The 17,014-nt window shown below is 31.2% G+C and overlaps 9 protein-coding genes across 9 annotated transcripts; 4 read left to right on the top strand and 5 right to left on the bottom strand.

Annotated features, from left to right (window-relative positions):
- Positions 1–707: 707 nt before the first annotated feature.
- PPL_05102 (uncharacterized protein) lies at positions 708–1,285 on the top strand (the record flags this gene model as incomplete). The annotated part of the gene is made up of 2 exons (XM_020575998.1): positions 708–1,021; positions 1,054–1,285. The coding sequence occupies 2 exons, from the start codon at positions 708–710 to the stop codon at positions 1,283–1,285; spliced, it is 546 nt and encodes a 181-aa protein (XP_020433987.1).
- Positions 1,286–1,337: 52 nt separating this feature from the next.
- PPL_05101 (uncharacterized protein) lies at positions 1,338–2,307 on the top strand (the record flags this gene model as incomplete). The annotated part of the gene is made up of 5 exons (XM_020575997.1): positions 1,338–1,434; positions 1,493–1,828; positions 1,917–1,958; positions 2,041–2,169; positions 2,240–2,307. The coding sequence occupies 5 exons, from the start codon at positions 1,338–1,340 to the stop codon at positions 2,305–2,307; spliced, it is 672 nt and encodes a 223-aa protein (XP_020433986.1).
- Positions 2,308–2,667: 360 nt separating this feature from the next.
- PPL_05100 (Phosphoenolpyruvate carboxylase) lies at positions 2,668–6,281 on the top strand (the record flags this gene model as incomplete). Its single annotated transcript, XM_020575996.1, has 6 exons — positions 2,668–3,076; positions 3,170–3,278; positions 3,358–4,764; positions 4,839–4,983; positions 5,065–5,728; positions 6,154–6,281. The coding sequence occupies 6 exons, from the start codon at positions 2,668–2,670 to the stop codon at positions 6,279–6,281; spliced, it is 2,862 nt and encodes a 953-aa protein (XP_020433985.1).
- A 3,001-nt stretch (positions 6,282–9,282) lies between these two features.
- On the bottom strand, positions 9,283–9,558 carry PPL_05099 (uncharacterized protein; the record flags this gene model as incomplete). Its single annotated transcript, XM_020575995.1, has 1 exon — positions 9,283–9,558. One exon carries the CDS (start codon positions 9,556–9,558, stop codon positions 9,283–9,285), a length of 276 nt encoding a protein of 91 aa, XP_020433984.1.
- Positions 9,559–10,388: 830 nt separating this feature from the next.
- On the bottom strand, positions 10,389–11,045 carry PPL_05098 (uncharacterized protein; the record flags this gene model as incomplete). The annotated part of the gene is made up of 1 exon (XM_020575994.1): positions 10,389–11,045. One exon carries the CDS (start codon positions 11,043–11,045, stop codon positions 10,389–10,391), a length of 657 nt encoding a protein of 218 aa, XP_020433983.1.
- Positions 11,046–11,276: 231 nt separating this feature from the next.
- On the bottom strand, positions 11,277–12,071 carry PPL_05097 (uncharacterized protein; the record flags this gene model as incomplete). Its single annotated transcript, XM_020575993.1, has 2 exons — positions 11,277–11,484; positions 11,998–12,071. The coding sequence occupies 2 exons, from the start codon at positions 12,069–12,071 to the stop codon at positions 11,277–11,279; spliced, it is 282 nt and encodes a 93-aa protein (XP_020433982.1).
- A 297-nt stretch (positions 12,072–12,368) lies between these two features.
- Positions 12,369–13,909, bottom strand: jcdE (cupin-like domain-containing protein; the record flags this gene model as incomplete). Its single annotated transcript, XM_020575992.1, has 6 exons — positions 12,369–12,479; positions 12,635–13,002; positions 13,107–13,302; positions 13,389–13,582; positions 13,660–13,746; positions 13,849–13,909. 6 exons carry the CDS (start codon positions 13,907–13,909, stop codon positions 12,369–12,371), a joined length of 1,017 nt encoding a protein of 338 aa, XP_020433981.1.
- Positions 13,910–14,059: 150 nt separating this feature from the next.
- PPL_05095 (putative ATPase) lies at positions 14,060–16,060 on the top strand (the record flags this gene model as incomplete). Its single annotated transcript, XM_020575991.1, has 5 exons — positions 14,060–14,485; positions 14,578–14,764; positions 14,858–15,206; positions 15,323–15,349; positions 15,886–16,060. 5 exons carry the CDS (start codon positions 14,060–14,062, stop codon positions 16,058–16,060), a joined length of 1,164 nt encoding a protein of 387 aa, XP_020433980.1.
- A 157-nt stretch (positions 16,061–16,217) lies between these two features.
- Positions 16,218–16,843, bottom strand: PPL_05094 (RNA pyrophosphohydrolase; the record flags this gene model as incomplete). Its single annotated transcript, XM_020575990.1, has 2 exons — positions 16,218–16,619; positions 16,718–16,843. 2 exons carry the CDS (start codon positions 16,841–16,843, stop codon positions 16,218–16,220), a joined length of 528 nt encoding a protein of 175 aa, XP_020433979.1.
- Positions 16,844–17,014: the final 171 nt, after the last annotated feature.

Genomic DNA, 17,014 nt, shown 5'->3' with positions numbered 1-17,014 from the left:
TGAAAATGATTTAATCAAGAAATCATTTATTCCAATCCAGAAATAAAAAAATATATATCTCTACTTCATCGAAATCTTCTGTTGAATTAAAAACAGTTCCAATTTTTTTCAGGTGGTAAATCAATCAAAATAGATATAATCTAAACTATACCAATTTATAATAAAATACAAAATATTTAACGTTACTTTTTTTCTGATTATCAACAAATATTTATTTGGAATACAATGATTTTAATACATTTTGTTCTTTATCCTTTTTTTGGTCTACTGATGTGTGTTAATCGTGATAAATATTTGTGTGGGTCGGACAATCTGTTTTAAGAAAAAATCTCATAGTAAAAAATTTTGTTGTGTTTTGGTTGTTCCACACACATATAAAAAATTAACAAAATTTCTTTTTTTGTTTTTAAACCTTATTTTTTTAACTATATAAAGATGATAAAGATAACGATATTATTAGATTGCAATAGAATGATTCATTTCGAGCAATATATTTCGAAATCATCTTAATTTGATTTACAAGAAAATATACTAAAACCAAACTTTTTTTTTAATGATAATAATTATAGATCTTATTTTAATTATATGAGTATCTATCGTACGAAGAAAATATTATTAGAATTTCTAACAAGTTTGATTTTAAAAAATAACAAACAAATACATAATAACAAATAAATAATAAAATAAAAGATAAATAAATAAATATTATGTCAAACAATAAAAAGAATCATGGTCATAAGAAGAAAAAAAATGAAACTGATTTATATGATGAAAATAATAATAATAATGTTGAATTGGATGATATAGGATCACGTGGTCGTTCGATGTCAGTCAATGAACTACCAACCAATAGTGCATACAATAAGATGGACTATCGAAATACGATTGGAACTTCCGATCTACGGAGAATCAGAGATCAAACGCTGAGGGAGAGAGGCGGTAAGCCAAAGAAGAACATAAAGTCGCTCGATTTCAATATGGTGCATGCAAAAGGTGCCAACTTTCCGGGGGCACTCATCAAGTATCCACAGTTGAAAGACACACGCTATCAAGGCAAGGTGACGCAACACACCAGACTGTTTCGATCGTGGAGCGAATACGTCAATATCTGGATGGATTGGGGACAGCTCAAGACGTGGCTGCTCTACAAGGAGGCATTGATAGAGTTTGTTGGTACGATGCTCCTGGTGTTTCTGGCGTTGTCGATCATCTTAACAATGACCAACTACTTTATGTTCTCAGTGGATTACAACCCGACCAACCAGATTCAACTGCCAAACTCTAATCTCGTTGTAACTTGGCGAGTTCCCATATCGATTGGACTGTTACATACTTTTATGATTGCTCTGCTCATTCTAACTTGTGCGCCGGCAAGTGGAGCACATCTAAATCCAACCATTACACTTACAACATTATTATGTGGTTATACACCTCGTATGTTTATATTATTGTTCTTCTCCTTTGTTAATTACTTATAATTTATAATGTATAGTTAGTAAAAGCTTAGTATATTTCATTGCTCAGTTTGCAGGTGGAATTGTAGGTGCAGGATTACTTAGAGGAATAGTTCCACCTATCATTGAGAATAGGACACATTTGGCAGCATGTGATTTCGCATACGATATAACAATAGGAAGAGCATTGTGTGCAGAGTTTATCCTTTCGTTTGTCAATATATTTGTTACGTTTTTCACAGCATTGGATCCACGTCAATATCCCGTAATTGGTCCAGTGGTATCGGCATTCCTCATCAGTGGTACAGTAGGATTGACTCAGATTCTTGCTGGTGGATATGCTTATACATATAGCGGGCCTGGTTATAACATGAGTAAATAACGTTCATATTGAACAACAACTTTTGAATCCCAATCAAATCTAGTTAATTGCTAACTGTTTAATTTTTTTATAATATTTAGGTAGATGTCTTGGACCAGCGGTAATTAGTGGATATTGGCATCGTAAGAATCAGATTATACTTTATCTATTGTTCGTTTCGAATTTTAATTAACTTTATTTTATCTATATCTTTATTATTATTAGGTCTATGGGTATTCTTTGTAGCGCAGATATTAGCATCAATTTTTGTAGCAGTTATATTACTTTTCAATCCACCCTTTAAAACGATATCAAATAAAGGCGAGAGTGAGGAACTTGATGATGTTTGGGAATGTAAGATTACTACACTAGATTAGAATGATGATGATAGACAGGAACTAACTTTCTTTTTATTTCAAATTAGCTGGACCGTATGGTACAAAGATTCATATACATAAAAAGAATCATATTGACCAAACTGAATATGTTTGATGTCAACGATTATTATCATTCCCAAAAAATATCAATAAAAAGGCGCGTCGTCATTTTTCACTTTTTTTGGTCATCTCATCAAACGGATTTTTTGATATTAATTTTTTAATTTATTTTTATTTTTATTCGCTTTAGATTGAAAAACCAACCACACCCTAATCCACCTCCACCAGGGATCCTAAACACGCCATAAACAATCTTTTGTGTTTCAAAAGAAAAACAAAAAACATATATTCTATAGATTTATACTTTTAGAATTCTGGTTATATATAATATTTATTTGTATTTATTGTTATAATATTTTATTTTCATTTCATTTTATTTTTGTATTAAATTATTGTTATTATTATTATTTTATAAATGCCTGATATTGGACCATTCGATTTTGGATCTGTTGAACCAGATGAATTGGATAAGGATACAGAGAGATTGAGACACATTCTTTTGGAGAGTGTCAAAGTTTTGGAGAAAGATGGTGATCGACTCATCAATCTGGTCGAGTCAATCTTGTTGAAGGATCAACCGAGCGAGAGAGATCCAGTGTCAATGGAGCAATACAAACAAAAGATATCGTCACTCAGCAATGCCGATGCACTCTCAATCTCTAGAATATTGAGTCAGTGTCTGAACCTCGCTAACGTCGCAGAACAACACCACCTCGTTCGCTCCGTACTCAAAGCCAACCTCGCCGGTGAAGATCTCATGTACTCTTGTGAACATACCTTGAAATCATTAATTGATGAAGGTATTTCACCAGATACCATTTACAGTAAGTAATAGTAGTAATTACAAACAACCACAAGTTTAAACTTTAATTTATTAACTAAATCTGTTTTTTTTCAATCTTTTTCTAAATTATTAGATGCAATTTGTGAACAATCTATTGAATTGGTATTGACTGCACATCCAACACAGATGATGAGAAGAACTCTTATTGCAAAGAATAATGCAATTGGAAATGCATTATCAGAGTATGTCTAAATATAATAATATTTAATAACAGTTTTTCAGAAGATATTAACATTTTGTTTTTGTGAAAATTTTCAAAAGGTTGGAAAAACAATTAACTGATTATGAAAGATTCGAGTGGGAAGAAGAGTTGAATAGAGAGGTGAAAGCTACTTGGTTGACAGATGAAATTAGACGTAAGAAACCAACTCCAGAGGAAGAAGCTCAAGGAGGTTGGAGTATTTTGGAACAGAATCTTTGGCATACTCTACCAAGATTCTTTAGGATTTTGGATCGTACCGTTGAAAAGTACACTGGTCGTTCGCTGCCTTTGGGATTCACCAATATCCGTTTCGGAAGTTGGTGTGGTGGTGATCGTGATGGTAATGACAATGTCACTGCCGATGTTACAAGACAGGTTTGCTATTTCTCACGTTGGATCGCTGCCACCTTGTTTTACCGTGAGATTGACGCATTGCTTTTCGAGCTGTCGATGGTGAAGAAGACCGATTCAATGGCGGACGCTGCTCTCGCCGCCAACGAACGTCGACAAAGCAACAAACCAAAGTCAATCTTGACTCTCTACAAGGAGTTCAGAGAGGGTATTCCAGAGAAGGAAGCCTATCGTATTGTACTGGCCGAAGTTAGAGACAAGATGTTGTTGACCAAGAAGAAATACGAGGATTTAATCTCTGGTCAAACACCATGTCCCGACGATGTTTGCTATGAAACAGCGGAGGAGGTGATTGCTCCGTTGAAGATGTGTTACGATTCGTTGGTTGCAATCGGTGGAAAGGCAATTGCTGACGGTCGTCTTCTCGATATCATTCGTCGGTTGAATTGTTTCGGATTGAATCTTTCCAAGTTGGATATTAGACAAGAGTCGAGCAGACATTCAGAGACATTGGATGCAATTACCACCTATCTAGGTATTGGTTCTTACAACGCTTGGAGTGAGGAGCAAAGAGTAGAGTTCTTGTTGAAGGAACTCGAGTCGAAACGTCCATTGATTCCAGTGGACTTTCCTTGTAACCCAAGAGTTCAGGAAGTGATCAACACTTTCCGTATGGCCGCTGAACTTCCAAAGGATTCACTAGGTGCATACGTTATTAGCATGTGTCAGAAACCATCGGATATCTTGGCAGTTGAACTTCTACAAAAGGTAGTTGGAAACAAACATCCACAGAGAGTGGTTCCACTGTTTGAGATGATCGATGATTTGGTGAGAGCACCTACCACCATGGAGAGTCTATTTAATATTCCATGGTATAAGAAGAGAATCAATGGAAGTCAGGAGATTATGTTGGGATATAGTGATTCCGCAAAGGATGCCGGTCGTCTATGTTCTGCCTGGTCACTATATAAGGCGCAAGAGATATTAACTAAATTGAGCGAGAAGCACGGGGTAAAGTGTAATCTGTTTCATGGTAGAGGTGGAACCGTGGGACGTGGGGGTAGTCCGACTTATCTCGCTATCCAATCGCAACCTGGTGGATCAATCAACGGAAGGTAAATATATGTATTTTTATTAGTTTCAAAATTATAGTACTAACACTAATCACATAATTAATTTCCAAATGAAGACTCAGAGTCACTGAACAAGGTGAAATGATTACTGCGCATTACGGACAGCCCGGAATGGCTCTGAGAACCATCGAAGTGTATACAACTGCCACTCTGAAACAAACATTACTTCCACCACCCGCTCCACTCGACAAATGGAGAGAGGTAAATATTCAATAATCATTTTTAAATTATCACTATCCATATTGATATTAACTCGTTATTTTTGATACTATTATTATAAAGATTATGGATTTTCTAGCGGATGTCTCCAGCAAGAAATACCGTTCCGTTGTCAGGGACGATCCAAACTTTGTTCGCTACTTCCGCGCGTCGACTCCCGAGCGTGAATTGACACATCTCAACATTGGAAGTCGTCCCGCCAAGAGAAATGTTCTGAATCCAACAATCGAATCGCTCCGTGCCATCCCTTGGATATTCTCATTCACCCAGACCCGTTTGATTCTTCCCGCTTGGCTTGGTGTATGCGATGCTTTCAAAGAAGCGATAAACAAAGGTTGGCAACAGGATCTCGTCGATATGTACAAGAACTGGCCATTCTTCTCGACCACCGTCGATCTCATTGAGATGGTTCTCATGAAGACCGACCCTCTCATTGCACTGCGATACAACGACTTGCTCGTTCCATTCGAGCTGCAATCCAAAGGAAAAGAACTGATCGATCTCCTCAACGAAACAGTAAACTCAGTACTCTCGCTCACCAGCCATGAAACTCTACAACAGGAGAACAAACTACTCCAACATTTCGTATCGATTCGTCGTGCCTACATGGATCCAATCAACTACATCCAAGCAGAGATCCTCAGAAGACTGAGATCGCAACATGTCGATGCGATGGATCCAATTTTAATTGATATTCTCATTATCACAATCAATGGAATTGCAGCTGGTATGAGAAATACCGGTTAATCATTCAACAAAAAATATAATAATTTAATATTATTTCTTAAAAATTGGTAATAATTTTCCTTTTTTTTTAAACCAAATGAAAATATTTAAATAAAATTTTATATTCTTCCAATGAGAAATTATAAGAATCAGTTAATGCCATTCCTTGATATTGGAATTTGTCTAGACAAATCAAAAGTCTTCTGCTTGGTCCAAAAAAAGAAATAATTGTTAAATTTTTTTCAAACGATGTATAATGTTAGCATACGAAAAAGCAACTTTGACAAGAAAGTGAGTAAATATATGAATAAATATAATATATATGAATATAAATATAAATATAAATAAATATAACACTGAATATATTTATAGTTAAAATATTAACAATCATCATCATGAAAACAACAACAATTATAATATCTATAGTTGTCAATAGTGTACCTGCTTTCCAGTGGTATTCTTTGGTAACCAATCTTTTATTACATGTGTCTGAAGTTGTTATTAAATTTAAAACTTTACTTTTATTACCAGACCTCTCTGATAATTTACTATAGTCCTTATAACGATTACTCTTGACTGGTTTAGTGTTAACTGATTTTACTGAATTCATATCTTGACAATAATTAAAAAGGTTCACGTTTCTCAGCTGCTCTTCTCCTATAGAATTCTCTGAATGATGATGATGGTCTTTTTTGTATACAACAACAATCTTTCTTTAACAAATCTAATACCTATAAATAAATAATTTAACAAGTCAGTTTATTAAAGTTGTTTAAAAGTGAAAAAATAAAATAAATCTATACCTTTATAAATATTACATCCACTATCCTTTTTAGCCAATCTATGATTACATGTGCTTGTTTATATGTTTATTTTACTTTTTAGTTGAGCAATAGAACTAATTCTGTTATTGAACTCAAACTTTGTAATTGTTTCTGTTATTGAAATGCATGCTAATCGGTCATTGTCCGGTATTTAACCTTTATTTACTAATTTACTACATCTCGTATATTAATATCTTGGTGATAAATATTCAAATAATAATTAAATTATAACTATATTTTAAAAGAATGAATTAAGATGTCTGTTTTCTTTTGTTTTGATTGCAAAAAAAAAACCTAACCAAAAAATAATTAAAAAAATATTATTTCAATATTTTTTTTGAAAAACTTAGTTTTCATATGATCCAAACACAAAGTTTGGAAGAATTATAAAAATATCCCGATTTAGAATGTTTGCTAAATATATTAGTATGATCATACCAATCATATTAGATATTCTTTTTTTTTTCTTGATTCAATTCTTTGTAAAAAACTTTTGGAATTAAGTTTTCAACCTTTCTTTTTTAATACGGAGAGAATTTGCCTCATTACAACTAAACTATGCTTTTTTGTTTTGATCAAAACCAAATTTTTTCATTCTAATTTTTTTACTTTACAACCTTCAAATTTAAAAACAAATACAATCTTCAAATTTATATATTAGTTATTATTTCTTATATTTTTAAAATATTATATCTATTCTTTTTATTCTTTCTCTATTCTTTATATTCTTTATCTATTTATCTATTATTTATCTTTTTATCTATTGTTTAATATTTATTTATCTATTCTTATTTATCTATTCTTTATCTATTTATCTATTCTATATCTATTTATCTATTTATTATTTATCTATCTCACACATTTCTATAGGTCCTTTTAAGGTCAAAGATGTCCTAAAGGATGAATTCTTTACAACTATTTCTTCTACTCTATCAGAGATCAAAGAAGATCTTTAGTACAAATTAATGATTTCCTTCATAAATTTATAAAAAATAATCAAGATACTTTCACAAAAAATTTTGAAATTGTTAATAAATTTAAAAATGAAGATGTTTTGTTAAATTTAGAAAAAACAACTACTCACCTCACTATATCATATAAAAGTATATCGTATATTTATAAGCGAATAATTGGTAGCGAAGTTCTAGAATCCAATCATATGGGAGAAGTTTGGAAATTGCTTCAATTTCAACCTATAAATATTCATGAGATAACGAATATAATTTCTGAAGATACAAAGGTATGTATAAAAAGTTTGTTTTATTTAAAAAAAATTCTCAGTTTATTTATATTTATTTTTAATAGAAAAAAGATTTTAGAATTATTTGTATCTTTCAAAGATGAATTCGATTTAAAATCGAAATATTTTGATGAAGTACCTAAACAAGTTGCAACCAACTAGTATAATTTTCTCTACTCCCAGTTACAGTCACATAAGAAACCTGACCAAAGTTATTAATACGTCTATTCAAAAGAATTTGATAAATCTTGAGATCAATTCAAAGATTCAGAATTTATAATAAACTACAATCTGGTAAGTATCAATTTTTTTTAATTTACAATTTTTTTAGTTTTAATCAAAATTCCTAATTTTTTTTACATAGTTTCCCATCTTATTGGACCACCAGGGAAAGAAACTTGTAGATAAGTATAAAATAGATACAACACTCAAACTAGAGGAACGGTTGATAACACTTGTAGGTGATCATAAAAACGGTAAAAGTTACTATTGATTTTAGTGACTTTAAATTTAAAGGTTAGTTTTATGTATATATTTTAAGAGTATTTAATTTTAATTTATTAATATTAATTTTCTTTTCTAAAAATTATACAGTTGCAACTTGTTTAGGTACTTCATTAAGATATTTGGATTTTAAATTGAATTCATCTGTTAACATCTTTGAAAGATACAAATAATTCTAAAATCTTTTTTCTATTAAAAATAAATATAAATAAAGTGAGATTTTTTTTTAAAATAAAACAAACTTTTTATACATACTTTGTATCTTCTTCAGAAATAATATTGGTTATCTCATGAATATTTATAGGTTGAAATTGAAGCAATTTCCAAACTTCTCCCATATAATTAGATTCTTTAACTTCGCTATGTTCAAGAAAAGTCAGATGTCAAACGAAAAGAAGTGTATAAGCCGCCAAAGTCAAAGCTCCTCGGGATGATCCTAATTCTTATGTTATCAAATACTATTTGGATGGAGAGACAAAATATCACATCAACTGTGATTTCAATGCCTGTTTGAACATGGTTACTTTTGCCGAAGCATATTTAAAAGGTGAAGCCCGTCCAACTTTATTGTGTCGATTCAAAAAGGACAACCCGGAGGATGATTGAATCAATCTCCTCGAAATGAAATGGTTTCATCGAAAGATTACACACTAAGTTCATAGTTTTCACAAAAAAAAACAGAAAAAAATGAAAGAAGACTTTTGTAGATTAAGTTCATTAGAATTCATCAGAGTTTGTCTATAGATAACCTTTCTCTCTGTTTGTCGATTGATAAATGATATCTTTTTCTTCTTATTTACATCTTTATCTATTAATATCTACTACAATTCCTCATTCTTGTAATTGAAGTTGTTGTCTTTTTATTTACTTTGTATAACAATTACAAGTTTCTTTAGTATTGCTGTTGTTGTTATTATTATTGTTTAATAAAAATAGTAATTTATTTCTTTGTATCTTTGTTGAGTGTCTTGTGTGCTATTCGTAGTCTTATGAAGCAATCTTAAATGTAAGTTGACCTGGGTCTAACTCTTCAGCAACATCTTTCAAAACGTTTATAAGACGACCGAATTGATTCTGTTTATCTTGATTCATATGTGTGAATATAATCTCTAGAGGAGCATCAGCACAATCTCTTAAAATATCGACAAGAGCGTCCAAGTTTCTACCAAAATAACTGGGAACTGTTGTTTTTTCTGCAAGTTGATCATAGAATACGTCAATATTATCTATTTTTCTAAAGTCAAATTTAGCAATCTTTGTCATTTTTATATATTTATTATTATTATTACTATATTAACTGTTAATATTACGATATAATAACTTAAAATGAATTAATAAATTTTAGAATTTTTGAATATATGTTATTTTATTATGATACAACCACCTTCAGATCCATCTGATTGATGACATAAAAATCAAAGAACAATTTGGATTAAAATAAAAAATCAAACATTTTTTTGATGATCTTATCTACAGAGATAAAACAACTTCATAAAGAAAAGCTGTGTCGTGTGCTGTGTACTAAATGTTAAAGTTTGATATCAAAAGCCCAACGGTATTAATACTAATAATGGGTGAAATTGTAAACACTGTGGTCTACTTTTAATTTATATCAAAAAAAATACGAATAACAACAGATTTTTATGTTTCAAACAATATCATTTCTCAAAATATATCTATAGTTTGATATTTATAAAAATCAATCAGAATTATTAGAATCATAATAATACTAAAGAAAATCAAAATAATTATCAAGATCACAAATATATTTATTAAGATTTAATCATTTAGATACACTCCGAATTATTCGTAAAATTAGCATCCTCATATTAACCACACATTAATTTTTCAAATTTTAATTTTTACATATAAAAAAAAAAAAAGGTTGCTCACCAAATTTTTACAATGATCAATATCACAATTTTCAAAAATCAGAAGGTTTGCACTTTCATTTTTGCAAAAATAGCTGTTTTTCACTTTTTTTTTTTTGATGATCATTTCTTTTTAATACTGCTATTAGAATATGCAATTAATAGTTAATAAATTTATTTAAATAAGAAAAATCAATAAACAATAATTTTATATTAGATAATTTATATAGATTTTATTATTGGGTAAATATCTTGTAAAAAATATTCCATTGTGAATGGTTCTACTCTTAAAAACTCATTTCTCTTTCTTTCTTTACTGATTTGTATACCTGTGGAATTAAGAATATTATTTAAATCATAATTATTTGTACCTTCACATGCTACTTCTATCGCAGTCACCTTTCTTTTTCTTGTATTAGATTGTTCAGTACCTTTTATTATTTCACCTTTATAGTAATTTTTTGTTGTTTTATCAAACACCAAAACATCCAATCTATCTTTTATGTTATTGACTGTGAATTCTTTATCCTCATCTATTGTTACTAAGTTGTGACCTATTAATGTTTCTAAACCTTCATTTCCTTGCTTAAACTTAATAGTATAACACCATTCGTTGTTTTCATTGCTGTATTCAATGGTTTTGACAGTAGCAGGCCACCATGTCCCAAAGTCTCTTCCATTGACCGCTTTTCCATAAACACTCTCACCTACAGAGAAGGCAGGAATAGGCAAAAGATTTTCGTTAATTAATGGTTGTTGGTTCGCGAAAGTTGAAACTCTAGTTGTAGCAGTAGTAGTAGTAACAGAGGCAGTGGTAGTAGCAGCAGCAGTGGTCGTAGTAGTGGTAGCAACCGCATTCGTAATGCTTGGATCATTCATTAGGTTTGGCTCATCATGCACCCATCAAGAGATATATATCTTAAGTGAAATGTTTTGTGGCACTTGGCTGCCTACCGGAAACTCTATGTTAAACGCCAACTTTAGTAGATCTTTAAGACTGATGTACGAACGCTTTCCTTCTTTTATGTATTATTATAAAGGTAATGAACATACTAAAGAGAATATTTGTTAATAATATTAACTTATCCTGTTGCATTTTCTTTACTTTTGCTAATGAATAATTCCTCGATAGTTTAAAGGTTTGGCGCAGATGAGACCACCAGCCTCTGGAATCAGTAACTCATCTTTCAATTGTGCCAGCTTTGCAATTGGAATATCATCTCTTGCGTTTCGCATTTCCTCTAACTCAATACATGGTAAGCATCCAGATGAAATACCACAATTAGAATGGTAGTCATGTTTTGACAAATTTGATTCACTATATTTCTTTCCACTGGTACAGCTGCGATGTCTACAAACTGATACTTTGGTTGTTGCCGTGTTGGAACAGTAATCACAAGATTGTTGGCAGGGTTGCTTGTGATCTTTCTTATAATGTCTTGATCTACTGGAAGAGTGGTTATATTGGAGTCCACAATTAGCATGCACACATACTACTACACCTATCAATAATAAGTATATAAAAATTTTTATATATCTATAATATAATTTATAGAGAATCATTTTCTATATATTATTTATAAATATTATTAAAAAAATAGCTAAAAAAGCTAAAATTAAGAATTTCACTGTGGAGAGAGGTCACTATACGCTCTCTTTTGTGTGATTAGCTTTTATTTTTATTTTTTTATTTTTTTTTTGGTGGGTTTAATGTGTGATTGTTATTTAATTTGAATTTTTTTTTATTTTTCGGGGATGCTAAAAGTACGAGTTAATCAGAGTGTACCTCGCTTGGAAGTTAGAAAGGAAATTGTAGTAGAGAAGCAGTAACACCGAAGAAGAGTAAGATGAGAATCTTGAGTCACGGATGACAATAGTAGATTGAGAATAAGAAATGAAAGTCATTGTATACGAGGTTACAGTGATCAAATTGAAGAAAGTGATTAGCTCCTATTAACTAAATTGAGCGAGAAGAACGGGGTAAAGTGTAATCTCTTTCATGGAAGAGGTTAAAAGGGGTCAAATTGACTCTCGCTCTAAAGTAAAGTAACGTTATTCATTATCTATGTATATTGTTTTTTTTATTTATTAAAAACCTGGTGAGTCAATTAGCGGAAGGTAAAATAGATATACAAGGTAAATATATGTATATGTATATTTATTAGTTTCAAAGTTATAGTATTAACAACACTAATCACATAATTAATTTCCAAATGAAGACTCAGAGTCACTGAACAAGGTGAAATGATTACTGCGCATTACAGACAGCCCGGAATGGCTCTGAGAACCATCGAAGTGTATACAACTGCCACTCTGAAACAAACATTCCACTAAGTTGCAATCCAAGGGAAAGAACTGTAACGGTACCGGTTTTCAATAATATTTAAATTAAACAAAATAAATAATTTAACAACGTTTATAGTATATTATTATTATTTCTTAAATTGTTTTAAAAATTGGAAATAAACATAATTCAATCCATATTTCATATCGAACCAATAGTTGATTGCAATTGTTTTGCCTTCGTCGTCACCACTCTGTGCAACTCTATGATAGTATAATGAAGGTAAATAGAGGATCTCACCTTCGTGTACCTCGACATGCAATGGGTGAGCACGATCGATCTGTGGGAATCGATCTCTATTCAACTCATAAGGCAATGTAGGATCGACTGGTATCCATGGAATACTCGTAGGTGGACTATCCATCTCCACAACAAGTTCACCATTGCCACCATTAGGTTGTTTTTCAACATAGGTTGCAGAGGGGAACTCTGTCTCATAGAGAAACGGATAATCCAATGGTGGAAGTAATGTAAATATCTTTGTACCTCTAACTACACAATATATATTCTCTTTTTTTTTTTTTTTTTTTGTGAAAGAATTAATAACTCATATTCATGAACCAAAATCATTTGGTTTTGTTGTAATCATATCATACCATATGGATCTTTATGTAAAGACGAAACAGAACGATTTTCACCACACCAAAAATTAACAGCATCAGGATCCATTCCGAATGCTTCTTTTGCAAAGTCTATTGCTAGATGATTGATATCGGACCAAAGATTCTCAAACTCCAAATCGAAACTGCCATTTTGATATTGAATATAATATATATTATTTTTATCTTGTTCCTACAATTCATAAAGAAGTATATATTCTTATGTTAAATCGTTTGGGTTTTTGAGTTGCCTTTTCTAATTAAACCTTGCTTACTTACCTTTACATTCATGAAATCTTGAAACTTTAACTTCTTTTCGAGAGGTTTTACAAAACATTGAGTTCCATCGACATCTTTTACAGCATCACCAAGACCATCTGGTGTTATTGCAACTGTAACTTCTACATCCTTCATCTTCTCACATAGATATTGATTTGTCCATAATTTCAATGCTCTCCAATCATCAATTGCACCTACATATTAAAATAATAATAAAGTAAGTAAATAAGTATCTAACTAAATCTTTTTTTTTTTTTGTTAATCTATTTACCTTTAATTATAACAGGTCTATTCTGTGATACGTAATCTCTATAAAATTGTAAAGGTGTAGGTTTCTCTATTCTTTCAATTTCTTTTACTATATAAAAATCTATACACATATATATATATATTATGTTAATAACATATAATATTAATTAACATCTAAGATCTATTTTAAATATATCTATATTTTTTATACCATTTGCTTCTTCCGACAAAATAGATAATTCGTCGTCATATTTAGACTGTGTTGATGTCATAATTATTGACAAATAATCTATTTTTTTATTTTTTTTTTAATCAGTCGAATGATTGATTATTAAAAAAAAAAAGATTTAAAATCTTATTTTATTTATTTATTTAAAAGTAATAATATAATATTATACTTTATTTAGTTATTTTGTAGTAATATGCTAAGAAATCTAAATAAAACATTATTCCTTCAGAGGAATTTGGTGATTAGATCCTCACAACCATCATCATCATCATCAACTATTAGTCGACATCTCAGCTGCAGCAGTAACAATAATGATAATAATAGTTTTATAAATAAATATAGTGAAAATAGTAAAAGAACATATACAACTTCTACTACTACAACTACAACTCCTACCACCTCAGAGATTACAAGTGAAACTATTCATAAATCGATTAAGGATGACCATATTGTTAAGGAAGGTCCATTGGCGAAATACGATCAGATGATCAAAGACAATAAAATCAGAGTGGACAAACATCAAAGAGAAACTGTTAAACTGCTACAGAATCTATTCGATCAAATTAAAAACTATAACCCAATGCCATCGAATGAATCTGACAATGGAAATCTTTCAAAAGTAAATATACAAATCTCAAATTCTTTAACCATTTAAGTTGTTAATAGACCCCTATTTATTTATTTTCGTTTTCTCAATTAATTAATGAAAAGTGGTTTTCAATGTTGACATCTACAAAACCAACGATTGATCCACACAAGAATGAAATTAAAGGTGTCTATTTGTATGGTGATGTCGGTTGTGGAAAATCATTCCTAATGGATCTATTCTATGATTCCGTACCAATAAATAAAAAGAAAAGAATACATTTCCATCATTTTATGTTGGATGTTCATAAAAGTAAGTTTGTTATAATAATAAATTATCCAGTTGTTATTGTTGTCAATTGACTAATATTGTTGCTGCTGCTGTTGTGGAAAACAAAAACAATAGGAATTCACAAGTGGAGACAAAATAAATCGGAAAATGAAAACGATCCAATTCCACCACTCTCAAAGGAGTTGACTAGCGAAGCATGGTTGTTGTGCTTTGACGAATTTCAAGTCACAGATGTATCGGATGCCATGATCTTGAAACGTCTATTCTCGTGTATGTTTGATAATGGTGCCATTCTCGTAACTACATCCAACAGACAACCAAACGATCTCTACAAGAATGGACTCAATCGTCAGCTGTTCGTTCCATTCATTCATTTCCTAGAGTCAAAATGTTTAGTTTACAATTTAAATTCTGGATTAGATTATAGATTATCTGGAACCAGAACTAAAAAAGTATTTTTAAGGTATGGACCATCAATCTCATAATATCAATATCAATTCTAATTCCATTTTTGTTGACAAAACATACACAGTCCGTTTAACAAGGAGAATGAAATTGAATTTAATAAACTATTTACAGAGTTGACACATGGCGAACCGGTGGAGAGTAAGACTATTGCGATCAATCAATCGAGACAGATCGTGGTGCCAAGATGTGCACGTGGCGTTGCACTCTACAAGTTCAAGGAGTTGTGTGACACTGCTCTGGGAGCAGCCGACTACATTGAATTGTCGCGTAAATTCCACACGGTTTTCATTCAGGAGATTCCATCGATGGATGAAACCACAAAGAACCAAGCGAGACGTTTTATCACACTGGTAGATGTGCTCTACGAACACAAGGTGAAGCTGGTGTGCTACGCCGAGAGTGCACCCAACAAACTGTTCATGTCAAAGGGCGACAGCCTGGACACCACCTCCGCTGAGATAAGACAACTGACAGACGACCTCACACTTACACCCGACCAATTGTCGAGATTCACCGGTGAAGAAGAAAGATTTATGTTTAGTCGTGCGGTGTCGCGTCTCGTTGAAATGCAATCCGACGGATATCTAAGTTCACATCATAATCCTCCAAAATAAATTTTTATTTGATTATCGAATTCTAAAGATATTAATTAACTAATTAATTTCAAAATGAAGACTCAGAGTCACTGAACAAGGTGAAATGATTTCTGCGCATTACAGACAGCCTGGAATGGCTGTGAGAACCATCGAAGTGTATACAACTGCCACTCTGAAACAAACAACAATACTTCTACAATCTTCTCCACTCAACAATCGGATTTTCTATCGTATGTCAAGAAAGTTTAAATAGCACCACTCCAACTTTTGACCGGAAAAAGAAAATTAATATGGGCGGTAACTTAGTTACTGGCAACATTCAAAAATTAGAAAACCAAGATTTTAAAAATATGTTTTATTGTATTTTCTTTATTTGTTATAGATTAATTATTTACATTTTCATTCTCTATTTATTTGGCGGCATTCTGAATGATGGGAATAGATTGTTTTTGAAGCTGTTGATACATTTCAAGCTTAAAAGATACTATGTTCTCAGGTTGTAGTAAATCGTCGAAGGACATCCATTGTACTTGATCAAACTCTTGTTGTTCCGGCTCATTGTCCAACTTTACTCTATCGATATGCTTACTGTTCATATAAAAGAAATACCATACTATCGATTGTCCATGTGTTTTTCTATCATGACTTGTCTCTATTCTTTCATATAGATATTCAATTGGTGATTGTAATCTATCAATGTACTTCAATGAGTAATCACCTGATAACTCTAATCCGACCTCTTCCTTTAACTCTCTCAACACAGCATTGTAATAATCCTCATCTTTCTCTACACCACCTTGAGGAAATTGCCACTATAAAAATAAAATAAAATAGAATATATATCATTCATTCTTACATACATCATGATCTATAACAAAATATCATATCAATCTAACCTAACATAACCTACCTTTCCAACAGCAGCCTTTTTCAAAGATGATCTACGACCTACTAACAAGTTACCTTCTTCATTGAAAACAACAGCACCAACACATTTTCTAAATAATTTTTTATCACCATTATTATTATTCTCCATTTTACTCATCAATATTAATATATTATATTCTTTAATAGCAAGACAAATAAAGGTGTGAACACATGATCTACATTCAATTCTTCAAAATTTATCTAAATTCGTTTTTTGATCATTTTTTTGATAGTGACCAAAAAAGCAAAAAATTAAGTGTGAAAAGAAACAGACTTTATA

This window comes from Heterostelium album (genome assembly GCF_000004825.1).
Source record: "Heterostelium album PN500 unplaced genomic scaffold PPL_scaffold5, whole genome shotgun sequence".
NCBI lineage: Eukaryota > Evosea > Eumycetozoa > Acytosteliales > Acytosteliaceae > Heterostelium > Heterostelium album.
The sequence above is the reverse complement of the archived record's forward strand: the minus strand, read 5'-3'. Positions and strand labels throughout refer to the sequence as shown.